This window comes from Tiliqua scincoides, chromosome 5 (assembly GCF_035046505.1).
Source record: "Tiliqua scincoides isolate rTilSci1 chromosome 5, rTilSci1.hap2, whole genome shotgun sequence".
Taxonomy (NCBI): Eukaryota; Metazoa; Chordata; class Lepidosauria; order Squamata; family Scincidae; genus Tiliqua; species Tiliqua scincoides.
The window spans coordinates 88,627,468-88,643,835 of NC_089825.1; the positions used below are offsets into that span (position 1 = coordinate 88,627,468).

Here is a 16,368-nt window from a genome sequence, read left to right on the forward strand (position 1 = left end):
TGGTGAGTGTACACACATATTCAGGCACGCACACTCAGCACATGAAGACACTCTATATGTATGTCTATAGGTATGAGGTAGGCAGAGAGACAGGCCACAGGGTTAGAATGCAGCTTCCTCTCAGCTTCCAAATATTCCTTTGGACGGTTTGCTCATTCAGAATCTTCTGATCCAAATATATCCTCCGCATATACTACCAATCTTTTATCAGCCAGACTTTTGAAAATTTCTCATTATTGGAAATATTAAAAAACAAAAGAGTGGATGAATATTTTTTATTTCAGATTTCAGATCTGGTTTTGCAGAATAAGAAATTAAGAAAAATAAATTCTATACCCAGTTTTGTCCATTCTATTTTGCATTAACCTCATAGGTTAATTTCATAACTGTTAAACCCCACAACTAAGGAAAAACCCAACCACTTAAACCTGTGAAACTGCACAGTTTTTTTAAAAGTCTAAAATGAGTTTAGATTGTTTTGTCTGCCTTATTTTTCCGAGTTTAGGAGCACCCATTTATTTAATACCCATTTTGATGTTAAGCTTTATTTGGCTGTAATCCAACTGATGTTCTTTACAGTAAAACAAACAAAGCCAGACCAAAATCCAAAGCTGCTGCAAAACCCCCTCTGAAGGAGCCTCAAGTTCCTGTTATCATTATTAGGTATTTTGTACTATTATTGTGGCCCTCACTTTCCTTGTATCTTTTTGAGGCCCAAATGATCAAAGTGGAATGATTCTGGTGCATGATTAAACCTCAAATATGGCATGATCCATATGTATTTTCTTAGATTCTCTTCTTCTTCTTCTATTATTATTACTATTATTATTATTACATTTTAGCACAGAGGTAGGTGTTATTGACTTTACTGTTGTTGTAGTACATATTTATATACGGCTTTTCAACAACAAAAGATCCCTAAGTGGTTCATATTGTAAATAAATTGCACAGAAATCTGAGGTTATCTACATATTGTCATCCTCTAGTTTTATGAATGTGTGTACGGACACCAGCACATATTCTCTTTCACTTCCCAGTTTGTAGGGATATGTGTGCTTGTGTGTATTTTTTTTCAGTAACTAATATAACAAATATATATATATATTACTGTAGCGATAGCATTGAAGGAAAGTGGAGCAAGACAAAGAGACGGCTTGCAAGAGGGAAAGTCCTATTTTTCTTTTTTTAATCCAGAAATTGACACTCGAGGCCCACAGAGAACCTAGGCAGAATTCAGCTGCAACTTCTCCTGTGGAGGAGAAGTGGAAAACGAAAGTGACCTGAACGAAACTACAGGACTTGTACAGCAAAATGAAGAGGAACAAAAAACGACTGGACACAGTCTATTCAGTAAGGTTATTTTTAATTATTCTTCTTTCCCTCTCTCTACGTATAGTAATCACAGAATACAAATCAAAAGGCTTGGCCAACTATTAATTTATTTGCTATCTATCATATACATCAGTTTTACTCAGCACAATATTAATTTCAATTTCTCTAGTGACGGCAATAAGGAAGATGTCCATTGTCGAACATGTAAAAATATACACCAATAAAAATAATCAAGCAAAAAAAACCCAAGCAAACAAAAAACAGCACTGGTAACCAGACGTAGAGGCACAAATCTACTGAGAGGAAGAGAATACAGAAATCTCATAGAATTATGTACATCAACCATCTTATACTAAGCGTTGTGTTCCCTTCATACATATGGAGTTCACCTTTTTTCTAAGGAAAAGTGCTAACCACGTCCACATTTTCACGTTGTATACCATTTATTTAAAAAAAAAAATCACAGAAGGAAATTTTTTATTTAAACATGAAGATTTACAAATACTTGGACTAAATGAAGACCCACATAGAAAAACAGAACATTATCTAGCTTTGATTCTAAAAAGACATTTAATAGGTAGATTTATTATCCATTTTGTGGTACAAAAAACAAACAAACAAGGAGAGAAATGTTAATATAGGTAGTTTTCCGAGTGGCAAGAAACAGAAGGGACCATCCAGTCAGTTGGTTTTGGATGTTTTGTTTCTTATTTAATGTACAGTCATTACTTGTGAACTTTTTAAATTCCCATTTCTTGCTTTTAACTTTCTGGACAGTACAGTCAGTTTATTTTTTTACCCACCCTTCTTCGCAACCATCTCTCTCTCTCTCTCTCTCCTCTCTCTCTTTCTCTCTCTCTCTCTCTCACTCTTTCCCCTTCCCCCTTCTTTTTCCTTCACTCTTCTTCATCTTCTTCCGCATCTGGCTTTTCCTGGCTGTTTGAGCCTGGGCCTGCGGGTTTATTTTCTTTTTTCCACTTCATCCTCCTGTTCTGGAACCAGATTTTGATCTGTCTCTCTGTCAGACACAAAGCGTGGGCGATCTCAATGCGCCGTCTTCGGGTCAAGTAGCGATTGTAATGGAATTCTTTCTCCAGTTCCAGCGTCTGGTACCTGGTGTAGGTCTGGCGGCCTCTCTTTCTGTCCGTCCCTGCAGCAACAAGAAATGAGAAGCCCATGAGTTTCTTTGGGTTGCTTTCTTGGGCTTGCATTTTATTTCCTATTGACATGGTCTGAACTCACTGCTCATATAAAAGTCTCCCCACATAAAATCAAATCTCTTGTTTTAACAAGGTGCCTTTTAGGAAAAAAAAAGGGGGGGATGCATTTCCTGTAAGCAAGATTTGAATAAACAAAATGTGGAAGGAATGAAGGAAGGAAAGAAGGAAGGAAGGAACGAAGGAGAGTAAGCAATCTTTACTGCAATTCCTTCGCCATGAAACTGAATTTTTCAGTTATTTTATCAAATAGTTTCCTCCATGAAAACATGAAAAGTTGCTATGTGACCAGCTGTGTATCCAGAACCTACACATGTTTACTCGGAAGTAAGTCCAATGGGACAGACTTTCCAACAAGTGAGCACAGGATTAAGGAATGAGTGGATTGCGGACCTAGTACTTCACCATGTAATTTATATATATATAAAAATTTAAATATATATTTGTTATATATACTAGTACTTCACCAAGTTATTATATTATATTATATTATATTATATTATATTATATTATATTATATTATATTATATTATATATAAGGTAAGGATATATATCCTTTGCCTTACAATATATTTCTTCTGCCCCCCCCTTCCAAAATATTCCTAGAGAAGTGTGTGTGTGGTGCGTCCTGCTAAATATACAAGATGGGTTAATTTGTCTTCTCTTAAAATGTCATGATTTAAGCTTTATTTGGGCAGCCTCAAATGGACTGGTTTGCATGACAAGAAATCATTTTCACATCTGGGCAGTTACTTCAACCTCCTAGTCCTTACATCTTGAACGTAATGGTAACGTTAACTTGTGGGTAATGTGACTTCCTTCCTATTCCTGTCGGCGTGGGTATGTTTTGATTTTTCAGTGGCTAGGAAAAAAAAAAGGTCCTTTGGGTCTTTTTCATGCGGGAATTTGGAAGGTGGACCCCAGGCTGGGGAATTCTTCAAAGCAAAAGTCATGTCGTTGACCACAACTATTTACCCGGGAGTCCAAAGAATCTGGCTTCAAACCAGAAATCAATTTTTCCTGTCATTTCTTGGAGTCCAATTCTGGATATAATCCAGTAAGAGACCCGTGTTCCTCCTTGGAGGGGATAAATGGTGTTTTTTCAGCTTCTGAACTTGGAAAGCGAGTCTATACCCTTCATCTGATACATTCTAGGAGATTTTAGTGTGTTTGCTGTTTACTACAAAACAAAGGGGGTTTAGGGTGGAGGGGGCGGTGATGGTCTTCTGCTGAAGAAAGGAACAGTGGAAAAGTCAGCCTGGCTCTAAAGGGGGGAAAAATAAGATGTCTGTGGAATGCGGGTTGTAAAATCTGTTGAAGGCAGAGCCATAAACCTCTTTTGAATGAGGGAACCAAGACACATTCTCCTTTCGCCAACGAAATCTCCCAAATCCAGCCGACCAGCAGACAAGAAAGATGAAAAGAAGAGGGGGGGGGGTTAGAATAAAGAAAAAAAGAAAAGAAACCTCCTAGCTGGATTTAAGGTCGAATTAAGAGCTGAGAACTGGCAAGGAAGACACAGTTTGTCATGAGTGTCGTCTCCAGACTACACTCAGCCCTCCCGAAATCTTCCCAAATAACCCTCCCACCCGCCACTTTGCCCCGCCACTAGCAGCCGGTGTTTCAGAATAAGTTGGAAGGAAGGAGGCGATTGTGAGCTACCTCGATCCCTCCCTCTCAAAATTGGGTTTCATATATACCAGTTGTAAACCACCGTTTATGGATCCAGCAATCAGAAACCCATTAGATCAGAACTTCAAGAACCATGGCTTGCTATGCCTCACCTCCCCCATCCCCCATTCCTCTTTCTGTTCTCTTGAAATTTACACGAAGAGGTGAACTGGAATTTTGTGCTTTTACCCTCCATCTCTTCCCCCACAAGATGTCCTAAAAAGTTGTTAGGCTATAAATATACATATGTTTAAAGGTAACTCTTTTATCACATCAGATTAACTGGCAAACTACAGAAACAGTGAATAGGGTTGAGGAGAGATAGGACAGGTGACAGAGTTCCTGCCAAGACAATCTCAGTCCTCTGATAGACAAGGCATGATGCAAATGCCCCACAAATTGAATTGCGCTTCTTCGCATAAAGATTTAGCCTTTGAACATGCAGTCATAGCAGACTTCAATATGTTTGAGGGGGGGTGTTGTGACAGTGTGTTGTTTTTGTTTTGTTTTTCAGAGGCCACTCCATTTTCCGATCCCCTACACTGGCTTGTTACCAGCTTGGGAGAAGGGGGTTATCCTCTTATGCTTGAAATGGTGATCAAGAGCTCTATCAATAGCAGGGCATCCATACCCTATCAACCTGGCAGAAAAATAAAAATACTAAATATATCCATTGTTCCTTGAAAAGTCTGTTCAATCTTCCTACACCTATACCTTTCATATCAATGAAGGGAGGAGAGAATATATGTCTACTCAAACAAGCAAAGTTGTATTTCCCCCTGTAATTTGCTTTCCCTAAGATCAAAGGTGATGAAGTGTTCTGTGTAACTGGAAAGCTTGCACATGGTATGGTTAACTCTGGTTGTTAACGTGCTGTTCTAAGGGACCTGTTAACAGTATTTGGTTTTCTGAAGCATATTGGGATGGAGATCACGAGTTATACCAAACCAGACAATTTTTAGAATCTCTCACGAGAAGATGGAAATTCTGGTTCAAGACGTTCATGGCATCTAACAGGAGAAAGTAGGTTTGGGCCTTTTTGAGCGGCTACCCCTCCTGTTTTGTACAGTGTTGCTTCTGATGCCTTGGTCAATCCAAAGAATAAGCATATATATTACCATGGTTGTGATCATAGCAACAGCAGACCATGGGCAGATAGAGGATAGATTACAAAGTTGGTTCGTGGCAGGACAGAGCGGACACAGACAGTTTGAGGTGAGTGTTGGTTGGGTATAATAACACGCCCGCTGCATTTGTCCTGCTGCTACAAAATTCTAAGGCAACTCACCATTGTCACAAATGTAAACAGTCTCTCGTACACTTTTGTACTTCTGAAGTCAACACGCAAATTCTGAACACAGGTCAGGTGGACCGATATTGATTCCCTTGGCCTCTGACCACTCGACTCCCCTTCCGAGGTTCTTTTTCAGAAGTCTGCTGGGGATTTAGGCTGCAGTCCTATCCACACTTACCTGGAAGTAAGTTCCATTGACTGCAATGGGTCTTACTTCCAAGTAGACATGCATAGGCTTGGGCTCTCAGTTACGTGTGGAATCGGTTTTGGGTTCTGACGAAGATTGGGGGGAAGAGACGTGCGAGATATTGACGTGAAATTCCAGTTCCGAAGAAACGTCGTTGATTCAACGGTGGTTTACGGAATTCACACACACAATCTCTTCTATAGCAGCCCCAACAAGAACAGACTCAAAGGCTTTTCCGACCCCTTTCTCTTTCGGCCTTCCTGCGTCCTGGCTCTGGTCTTACGAAACCACTTCATGGTCGCTTGTTACAGCCAACACACAACACACACACCCCAACATCCTGAGCCGAATCTCAGTGTAGAACTTCCTTCCAAGTTGGTGGGGCTGAAATTTGTTGAGAGGGCAAGCAATGTGAGGGGACTGGGGCAGGACTCCCTTCTTGTGTCCCACCCCCATCCCCCCCCACAAACTCCCCCCCCCCATGCATAGCTCTGCCTTCCCAAGACACCCTGTCTTTTGCGTAGAGGAAACCAGCAGCAGCACTAATAAATATTTATTTATTTATTTATTTATTTATTTATTTATTTGGCGGGTGGTTTCTCTCAGAGAGAGAGTGAGAGGGGGAGGGGGGAGGGGGAGAGAGAAAGACACACACACACACACACACACACAGAGATTCATTTGGAGGCAAACGTCACAGAAGGAGTTCAGAAGCACCCCCTTCTCCCCCCTCCACCAAAACAGCTCCCCCTCCCCTGCGCGAGCCCTCGCCTTCTCCCCCGGGCTCCTCTCCCCCGCCCTCCCTCCCCCCGGAGACTCACCTGTGCTCCGCATCCAGGGGTAAATGCGCAGGTTGCCGTCGTGCCGCAGCTCGGCCGCCGCGTCCCTCTGCTCGCCCTTGGGCTTGGAGGCGTCTGCCGGACACATCACGGAGAGGTTCTGCTCGAAGGGCGAGCAGTGCATGTTGAAGGAGCCGCTCTCCAGGCCCGCGTAGCCGCCGGAGTACACGGCCGGGCTCTGGGGGTGCATGCCCCCCCCGTTGGGGTACAGCCCGGGCATGGAGGCGGCGAAGGAGGCCGTGGAGCCGGAGCCATAGCCGGCGCGCGGGGCATTGGAGGCGAAGGCGCACGAAGTTTGCTCGGGGAACACTCCGGAGGGGAAAACGGCGTTTGCAGCCTGATATTTGGAAAAGAGAGCATTCGCATAATACAATGAACTCATAATCTGGCCGGGTGATTTGTAGGCCGGGACGTTTTAGTGTCGGTTTTACGAGGGACCGTGATATATTACGGAATTAGACTCCAGATTTACACCAAAAAGGACCCCCTTTTTCCTCCCTGTGGCCATGTGACTCCGGGCCACGTGAGCCGGAGCCTGCCAATGGCCTCCTGGCTTCCTCCCTCCCCTCCACCTCTCCCCCCTCCCCACGGCCGTCCGCCCCCCCCCCGTAATATGGAAAAGGGGGGAAGCAAACACTAGGGATGGAGTCCTGCTTGGGATTTATCAAATACGATGCATTATTGATGCTGGGATGCCAAAGCTCCCCAGATGAGGGGCGGGGGAGGAGGGGAGATGTGCGCACCAGGCAAGGAGCCACCCTGCCCTCGGTTTCCCCCAAGTAAGACTGGCAGGAGAAGGAGAATGGGTGGGAGAGAGAAGAACAGAAAGGGGTAGCAAGAAGATGGGTGTCCTGAAGAAGGGAGGGCAGGAGAAAGGAACGTGGAATGGAGGAAGAGGAGGGAGGAACGGGAGAGGGATGGAGAGAAGAATTCTGGAAAGGAGGAACTCACTTGAGTGCTGCCAAAACTGCTGGCAGAATCCAGCCAGAAGTTCTCTTTGGGCTGCAATGAATGACAGCCTGCGCAGCGCCTCTTCCTTTGGGGTGTGTGTGCGGGTGTTGCGCACGAGAACTTCCGGCTGGACCAGGTCCAGCGTCTCTTTGGAGAAGGAGAAGACGCGGATTCCATGGAATCCTTGACTGGTCACGACCAGACCTCCATCCATCCATCCATTCACCAACCTACCCATGACTGAGGGGAGTCACTGCAGGGTAGGCATATAGCCCGCCCTATCCGGGCTCCTCAAGGCGGGTTTCATCATGCTTCTGGCATCATTCCCTCCCCAAAAGGGTGGACCCCCCCCCCCACTAAACCCCCACAGCCGACCTCAGTGCTTCTTTATTTGACTCTCTCTCTCTCTCCATCCCCCACTTCCTCCTCCGATCTCGCCCCATCCCAATGTCATTCAGTTCTCAATCTGTAATTTATTCCACCGCCACAGGCGTTGGGTCTTCTTGGAGCTGGCTTGGCTTTTTTTTTTTTTTTTCCTGGTGGCGGAAGGCGGGGGGGGGGGGAGAAGAGCAGGAAAGATTACAACAGATCTCTATTTAAGCGTGTCAGCTCTTCTGCTGGACTCAATTACAATGAGGAGGAAAATGTGACCAGCTGGTTACTCTGCTTTCTGCTGGGGAAGCAGGGAAGGCTTCCAAAAAGAAAGGGGGGTGGGGGGGAGAGAGAGCGAGAGAGAGATGGAAAAGCACACGTTTCGATGAAACTTATCAAAAACCTCCATGACAAATAAGAATAAAGAGATGGCCTTGCAGTTAAGAGATTGGCAGAGGTCCTTCTTTTCAAGGTTAACTTTAAAAAAAAGCAAGCACGGAAGGCTGTATACATCATGGTTAAGTACATTATGGGAGGGGGGGTGGAGGGCAGCAAAACTGACCATGTGCCACAGACTCCGAGAGACCAGGAGAGGGAAAAGGTGGGGGGGGGGGGAGAGGCTTGTATGGAATTCAGCTGGTCTGGAATTCAAGAGTGACCAAACACAGGCGCGCGCCCGCGGGCACGTTCTCGTTTCGAAGTCAAAGCTGGGTAACTCCATATCACCAAGTAGTGATGGTGACCCTGCCTGGGCTTTGGCTTTTATTTCTTGTTAGACCAATTAATTTTTTTTTTTTTTTAAGTGACAAAGTCCATCCAGCCTCCTAAGGGGAGGCCTTGGAGAGGCGATCTTAACTGCACTTTCTCATAGACCAGTCCCCTCTCCCTGCCGTGCTTCCCTCCCCTCCACTTCAGGTGCACTTGCACCACCAGTCCTGAGCTTCTCGTGTCTCCTCCAAGCTTTCCTCTGATGGCGGTACTGAGCTCCTGGATGGTTGTTTTGGGGGCTTGTTTGTCTGAAACTCTTCTCTCCAAGTCGTCCCAGAGGAAATTTTTAAGGGGGGGGGAGGTGAAGAAAGCACAATGTCACGGGGGAAATTGTGGCTTGTAAACTTTATTGGAACTCCTTTCTTCCGCCGTTTTCAGCGTCGACAATAGGAACAAAGTGAAGGAAGAACAACAAAATATAGCATTAGTTCCCCGCCCTCCCCATAAAGTAATTCACGTATACAGTATACATTCTCTTTTGTGTTTCACAGTAAACCTAAGGGGGAAAAGAACAAAAAAGAAAAAACTCAGGGGGAAAAAGAAAACACTTTTTACAACTTCTTCCACTGAGTGCATGCTAACTAAAGAGAGAGAGAGAGAGAGAGAGAGAGAGAGAGAGAGAGAGAGAGAGAGAGAGAGAGAGAGAGAGCTTTGTTTTTTTTTTCCTCGCCCCCTTTTTTTTTTTTACTTAAGAAGACACTTAAGAAGACAAACATATAAACCAAGCAAAACGGGACACAAAAAAGAAGGGAGAACATAATTTTGAAAGGAGACAACTACAGCATAAATAGGCAGTTTCATGTTGTTGGGGGTGTGTGTTTTTCAGAGCTACCTCCAGAAGAATTTAACCACAACAAGAGGAGAAGAGGGAGGGGGAGGGAGCGAGGGAGGAAAGGAGGAAGGAAGGAAGGAAAGGGGATTGGTTTTAAAAGTGCACTATGTATCATTTTCACATATTTGCTATATCAGAGAGAGAGAGAGAGAGAGAGAGAGAGAGAGAGAGAGAGAGAGAGTCTCTTCCAAAGTGCAGTATATATTTTTCACATGATTTCTACAGCACTGAGTGTGTCCCTCACTCCAGTTGGAGAGAGGGGGAGAGAGGGGGGAAAGGGACAGGAACTGGGGGAGAGAGAGAGAGAGAGAGAGAGAGAAGTAAAGGAAGAGGAGGACAGAGACAGAAATCATTATTCTCACAGTCATGGTTAACAGAAGCTATTGCATTACACTATCACTAATTCTTAACTGTCAAGAAAACGGAAAAGAACAACAAGGCTAAAAAGACCTCAAGATCTCTCTGTTTTTTAAATATATATATAGTTCATTGTATGTATCAAAGGACAATCAGGAGAAGAAGACGCTCACAGCTACATTGTTTGACAGCCATGGAAGGGGAGCGTCCCCCTCCCCCAAGTACTGTTTATTCTCCCCCTCCCCACCTCTCCCATTAACTGGCATTAATGGAGAGACGAGGGGCTTTCTGGGGCTCGCCTGTCCAGTCTTGCAGCTCCTACTTCTTGTCCCCCGTCTGTGCTTCTCCGCCCTCTTCCACCTCCTGCGCCCTTTCCATTTTCTGCTTCTCCAACTCTTCCTGTTCGCATTTGCTGCTCGGAAACTTATCTTTGTTGTTCTCCTTTTTCCACTTCATCCTCCTGTTCTGAAACCAAATTTTCACTTGCCTCTCGGTCAGTCCCAGGGCGTGCGACACCTCGATCCTCCGCTTGCGGGTCAGGTAAGGATTGAAAAGGAACTCCTTCTCCAGCTCCAGGGTCTGGTAGCGGCTGTACGTCTGCCTGCCTCTCCTCCGTCCAGCGGCTGCTGGGGGGTTGCGAAAGGGAGGTGAGAGGGAGAGAGAGAATGAGGTTGAGGAGACACATAAAACGGCGTAGGGGACGGGGGGGAGAGAGAGAGAGAGGAGGGACATCCACACTCACACAAAGGCAGGGACGGAACTGCCCTTCTATAGTGTTACAAAGGGGAGGGCAATTATCTAGGGAAGGGTGGAGGGAGGGAAGGGAGAAGAGGACCACATATGTACTGAATCCCCTCCGCGCGCAATACAACCTGACTTTCTTGGGAGGAAATATGGCTCGCAACACTCCCCACCCCCCACCCCAGCCTGTCATTTCCCTGCAAAAATTATTTTCTCCTTCCCATTTTCGTGGTCTTGCAAGAGACCCCACCCCCCGCTCCCCCAGTGTCTCCAAATGCCACCACCATCTCATGCTCCCATCGCTCCAGAGGGTTAAAAGATAGTAAACTACAGCGGGCGGGGGGGGGGGTTGGAAAGGAGGAGGAGGTTAAGGAGAGACACAAAAAGAGGGTCTCGGAGGTTGTAAAAGTACCATAAACTTTAGGGGGAAGCTTCTCACGTCTGAAAGGGGGGGGGGAGAAGTCCACTTCTCCCCATTCAGAAGAAAAAGGGTTCCTTTCAGGGCAATTAAGCGATAAAGCCATCGAGAGGTGCAAAAGTTGAGGCTCATAAAACAGTAAAAAGTCACTGGAGGTGGGGGGAGGGAGGGGGGACAGATAGTGGGAGAAAGGAGGGCGAGCTTGTTTTATGGGTTCAGGAAATGCCTTCCGCGGTGGCTGGGCGGCCGGCCCCTTCCGAGATGCCTCCTCACCTTGCGGTCTCATCCAGGGGAAGAGCTGCGTGGGAGACGGGCTCTGCTCGGAGTTGTCCGCGTCCTCTCCCAGGCCGGTGGAGGCGAGCTTGCAGTCCGGATACTGCACCAGGTCGGACTCCTGGGCGCCGAAGAGGCTCTGCCTCTGCAAGGGGTCGTAGCCGTAGAAGTTGCCGGGGTCCCCGTGGCACGCCACGGCGCAGGGGTTCTGTTGGTAAGGGGAGCTGGAGAGAGACGACGCCCCGTGGTAGAACTCCTGGATCTGCGTGGGGTGCTGGAAGGTGCCCCCCGTGCTCGGCCCGTACACCACCGTCGGTCTCCCTCCCAGCTCCTGGGCGAACCCGCAGTCGTAGAAGTTGGGGCGCAGGGAGTCCCCGGTTTTGTACTTGGAGAAGAGGGAGTTGACGAAGTAGGAGCTCATGGTCATAGGAGGGACTGGAGCGCAGAGAGAGGAGCAGGGCGAGCGGGGGATCCTGCGCGAGCCACCGGATCAGACGCAAGCCAGGAGATGCTGCTGACCCAGGAGTCTTGGGGGCTTCCAGCAATATATACAGAGATACATAGATTTTAAAAAATCCCGAGGATTGGGTCAAAACTCTTGCCCACCGTGCATGGTTGGTCCCGGATTCTTCCTGATGTTTGTTTTTATTGTGGCTGCTGTTCTTGTTATTGTTATTATTCTTTCTCTGTCTCTCTGTCTGTATGTCTCTCTTCTCCTTTTTCTTCTTTTTTCCTCCTCCTCCTCCTTCTTCTTCCTCTTCAACCCCCCCTGAAAAAAAAAAAAAAACCGGTGCTAAAAAAAAAAAAAAGAGTTCTCGTTTTTACATTTCCAAGGAGAGGTGCCAGTTCATAAACAGTTTTCCGTGATTTACTTCGGAGCAAATGAGTTTGTTCATATTTTGCCGTGTCTTTTCAGGATCATTTGCATCTATTACGGACCCCTCATCCTATTGGTTTCCACGTACTCCACACGGACTCTGAACAGCCTGCGAGCAGAAAGGAGAGTGAGACGGAGGAGGAAAGAGAGAGAGAGAGAGAGAGAGAGAGAGAGAGAGAGAGAGAGAGAGAGAGAGAGAGTGGGGGAGAGCTAGAGCCAGCGAGAGAGAGAGGGAGAGAGAGGGAGAGGGGGAGAGCACAAGAGAGCGAGGGGGAGTGGGGTGGGGTAAATATAGAGATTAAATATGCTAAACTATCTACGTTAATGAGATATCTCTCGCCTCACAACAAATCATCTACCTAAGCCCACCCAAAAGATTGATATTTGGGGAGGGTTGAAAAATTAAAGAGAGGCTCTGCTCCCCTCGTTAATTTCTTTTTTCTTTTTTCTTTTTTTTTAATTTTAATTTTTTATTTATTCTTTTTCTCCCCCTTTCTTTTAACGAGGCAGTTTTAGCCTTTGGAAAATGTCAGGGTTGCTTTGGAAAACTGTAAAAAGAGGCCGGATTTAATTGCTACCCGTTTTTTTCTAAAAGCCTCCTATAAATGTAATTGGTATTTTAATACCGAGTTATCAAATCGTACGGCGTCCCGTCGCCTCCGACATATTTTAAAACAAACGAGGTAGTCAGATTTAACATTTTAATGATCAATTTCCTTATTATTGATAAAGGTTTAACTATCAGCTCCGAAAAGGAAGGAATGGGCCATTTGTAACGCGCGTGGGGCCTCCCCACCTCGAAAAGAAGGGGGGGACCGTAAACTGTTTAACAAACTATAAAGCGCCATAAAAAACAACAACAAAAATAAATAAATAAATAAATAACACACACACACACACACACACACACACACACACACACACACACACACCCGGAGATGTTCTTGCTGGTTATATCGCACTACATAAAAAGCTGTTAAAGGGTTTTTACGAGTCCTTTCCTCCACTGCCATAAAAAGCCAGGCTTCGATTGGCGCCTCAACTCCATTATCGCAAGATGTTGGGGTGTCAATACTGAATTAAAATGATTATAGTTTTTCATATATAACATTGACTTTTCGGCTCTCTGGCATCCCCCCTCCCCTTCTCCCTCCTCCTCCTCCTCCTCCTTCCTTTTTCCCTTCCACAGAGGAGAAGATGCGAGGTATCTCTCCTCTCCTCCAAAATACCAACGCTGATGGTTCTTATGAACCGAGGCTTCCAGTCCTCCCATTCCCAGCACCACCATCGCCCACTCCCAGCAAACTTCGTATCACAAGGCTCTTCTTAACACAGGAATGAGGTTGAAAGGTGGTGATGGTGGTTTGTCCGTGAATCTTAGAGCTAAGGCTAAGGCTGGGGGGGGGGGGAGAGAAGGTATGGGGGCTTTCTATTTTCCTGACGTTTCTTGAAGTTGCCTCCAGCTTTTAACACGCCAACTCGGCAATTTTCCTCGATTTGAGCACACAGGGGGTAAATTCTAGGAACCCTTTAACGCAGTCAGCAACTCTTACAGAAAGGTCTCTTCAAATCATAATACTTGGTAGCTTCCCCCCCCCCAAAAGGTACCCTCAGTCCTAATCATCGTCATCACACGCACCCAAACCAGGATTCTCAGAAGCTTCCCCCCCTTCTGCAATAAAATTGAACTGAAAAGACTGTTCTTGGGCATGTGGACCTACACTTTTACTGGCCCTGGGTCCATCTAAATGGCCAGGCACTCCGCACACCCCAATCACCCCAGCAGCCATATTTCTGTTTACACCCCAAAGGCGGATTAAAAGGTGATCTCAGCAGCTTTGGAACGGAGGGGGTCTCCTAAAAATAGATATAAAAATCGAAAATATCCGATCCTTTAATCAGAACGTTAAAACTGTATCACTTGAAAGAGTAACTTGCAACTCTGGTCTTATGGCTTAACTAAGGAAGGAAGGAGAGAAGGAAGGAAGATCTTAAAGCGTCCCCAAGCTCCTTTCTATTAAAGTAAGAGCAATTTTTGTTTTATTTTTGTAAAAGACGAATTTATCTGACTTCAGATACTTTTCTCCAACACAATTAAACGTATTTTAGTGGCTTATGATGCCTTAAATGGGAGCTTTTCCCTTTTAAAAAGGATGTTAATGTTTTATTTTTATAACCTCTTTTACTACCTACTAAGCAGAAGAAATTGGGGTTTTTTTTTTGTTTTTTTTTGAAAAAAAATGGTCATTATTACCAACAAATTTCACCAAATAGCAGAACGAAACAGAACCTGAGTATCATCGCACCCCTCGGCTATCTTAAAACGATTTAAATTTTCTTGTTTTAGAGTCTTTCAGCCAGTGATGATTTTTTTTTTCCCTATATCACTGAGTAGCCACTCAAGTGTCTGAGTTTATGGAAATTTGTTAGCACCACTTTTCCATTAGGATAGAATTTATGACACTTTAAAAAAAAAATAGGAACACTTTAATGTTAGCATGTTTAATTTACAGGTGTGGCATGTACATATATGATTATTGATCTAGAAATATGCACACACAGAAACCGTCCTGTGTCTACTACTGTACTGGTTGTGTGTGTGACACACGCATGAAAAGCAGCAGACAGGAGAAGAGGAAGGCGAAGTTGTCTTGGAAGTTAAGATTTTTGCCTAGTGCAGTAAGAGTTTCAATGCATGATGTGCCGGCTAAATGCCACCAACGGATCAAGAATCAGCCACTGACATTAAATCATTGGCATTACTGTACTAGGGGCCTCTGATGAAAGGAAAATGTTTCCATTATAAAGGAGTCGAAAACTGGGAGAGAAAGTGGAAACATAATTTACAAATACCCAGTGGAGGAAAGATTTATTAGCAAATCTTCCCAAAAAATACATCACTTGGTTAACTGAAACTTCTCATTACTTCATAGCTCCATGAGGGGTGTGTGTGTGTGTGCCCGTGCCCATGTGAATTGTGTTGTATTGTGTTGTGTTTTTCTATTAATTTGCACACACCATTAAAATACTACAATTTCTGTGCAGTGTTGAGTTGCTGAAATTTGCTTTTTTGGGTGGAATTGGTGATCTGACTCTGAGCTGAGGGATTTCTCCTTCAGTTTCTCCTTCAGTTCTTCTCTTCGAATCTGTTCCAAAACAGGTTTTGTGTCCTTTAACAACACAATTCGTACTGAATTCCACCCTTGGAAGGTATCTTACTCCAAACATTTCCACAAGAGTTTGTAAACTTTGGACAGAGTCCTTCATTAAATCGAGCTTCTGTTCCCAATCTTCCCTTTTCTCCAGATGTGATTTTTCTCTTAACAGGTGTGGCATTTCATTTTAAATAATGTCTTTTGATTATCATTTGGAAAGAGATTTTTAAAAACCCCAAAATAAACCAGAACAAAAGTGATTGAAAGAGCGAATTTCTGGGAGCAAAGTTGTCAGGGGTTCATGCCTCTTGGAGCAAAGGAACCTTTTCCAAGGATCACATCGGGTTCATTTTATCTCTTTTTATCTTGGGTTCATTTTATCTCTATTTTTTATTCACTTTGAACTCTCCTCCCAACCCGTTTTACTGATATATTTACAGACATCATTGCACACAGAAAGATGTGGGTGGAGGGAGCTTCACCAAGGTTAACCAAAAGCTGGGTGATCGCATTAAGAAAAGCAAAGGTTCAACCGTCCTCCAAGATATTGAAGTATTTAGAAACACTCAAGTATTATTCCTTTAAATTGTTTACATTATATAATCCTCTACAACCCATCTCTACCAAAGGATGTTAAACAACTCGGGGCCTTTTCCATACAAGCTGTGATCCATCCTTTCCTTTCTCTAGCAAAATTATTTCTAGATTTTTGGAAAGGGTCAGGCAAATCTTTTAATAGTCCACCACTTAAGGAGAGGAGCGAGAAGACATTCCTAAGGCTGTAATGCCGTGCTATTAAACGAGCGGTTGTTTGCTTGCTAAACACAAACACTCATCTTGACACTAGGTACCAAGGTTGAAAACCAAGGGGAACTCTTCCGTTGAAGAAACCCTCTTCCACACCAGACATCTCCATCATTTCCAAGCTTTTTTTCCGCAGGAGAACTTCCCTCCTCATTGATGGACCAAGTGTTGAAACTTCCTTGGGTTTGAATGTTCAAAGGCAATAAATCTGGAGGTTTTCAAAAACGAGAGGGAAGAAGGAAACGGCGAGACCTCCATAATTAACCCAATATTTTATGTC

General features: G+C 44.7%; 2 protein-coding genes across 3 annotated transcripts; both read right to left on the reverse strand.

The window, feature by feature from the left end:
* Nucleotides 1-2,228: 2,228 nt before the first annotated feature.
* On the reverse strand, nt 2,229-6,922 carry HOXB7 (homeobox B7). Its single transcript, XM_066626800.1, has 2 exons — nt 6,523-6,922; nt 2,229-2,482 (listed from the first exon to the last, which is right to left on the reverse strand). The coding sequence occupies exons 1-2, from the start codon at nt 6,920-6,922 to the stop codon at nt 2,229-2,231; spliced, it is 654 nt and encodes a 217-aa protein (XP_066482897.1).
* A 3,216-nt stretch (nt 6,923-10,138) lies between these two features.
* HOXB8 (homeobox B8) lies at nt 10,139-11,679 on the reverse strand. Of its 2 annotated transcripts, none has more exons than XM_066628450.1 (2): nt 11,253-11,679; nt 10,139-10,446 (listed from the first exon to the last, which is right to left on the reverse strand). In XM_066628450.1, exons 1-2 carry the CDS (start codon nt 11,677-11,679, stop codon nt 10,139-10,141), a joined length of 735 nt encoding a protein of 244 aa, XP_066484547.1. The 2 variants fall into 2 exon arrangements, with proteins under 2 accessions (XP_066484547.1, XP_066484548.1); XM_066628451.1 differs by having other exon boundaries at nt 10,139-10,443; nt 11,253-11,673.
* Nucleotides 11,680-16,368: the final 4,689 nt, after the last annotated feature.

Bases quoted from the DNA above. Each gene is read 5' to 3' on its own strand.
- HOXB7 (XM_066626800.1), bottom strand. From the start codon at position 6,922: ATGAGTTCATTGTATTATGCGAATGCTCTCTTTTCCAAATATCAGGCT. The intron at 2,483-6,522 runs GTGAGTCTCCGG...TTGTTGCTGCAG, and splicing joins CCCCTGGATGCGGAGCACAG to GGACGGACAGAAAGAGAGGC.
- HOXB8 (XM_066628450.1), bottom strand. From the start codon at position 11,679: ATGACCATGAGCTCCTACTTCGTCAACTCCCTCTTCTCCAAGTACAAA. The intron at 10,447-11,252 runs GTGAGGAGGCAT...GCAACCCCCCAG, and splicing joins CCCCTGGATGAGACCGCAAG to CAGCCGCTGGACGGAGGAGA.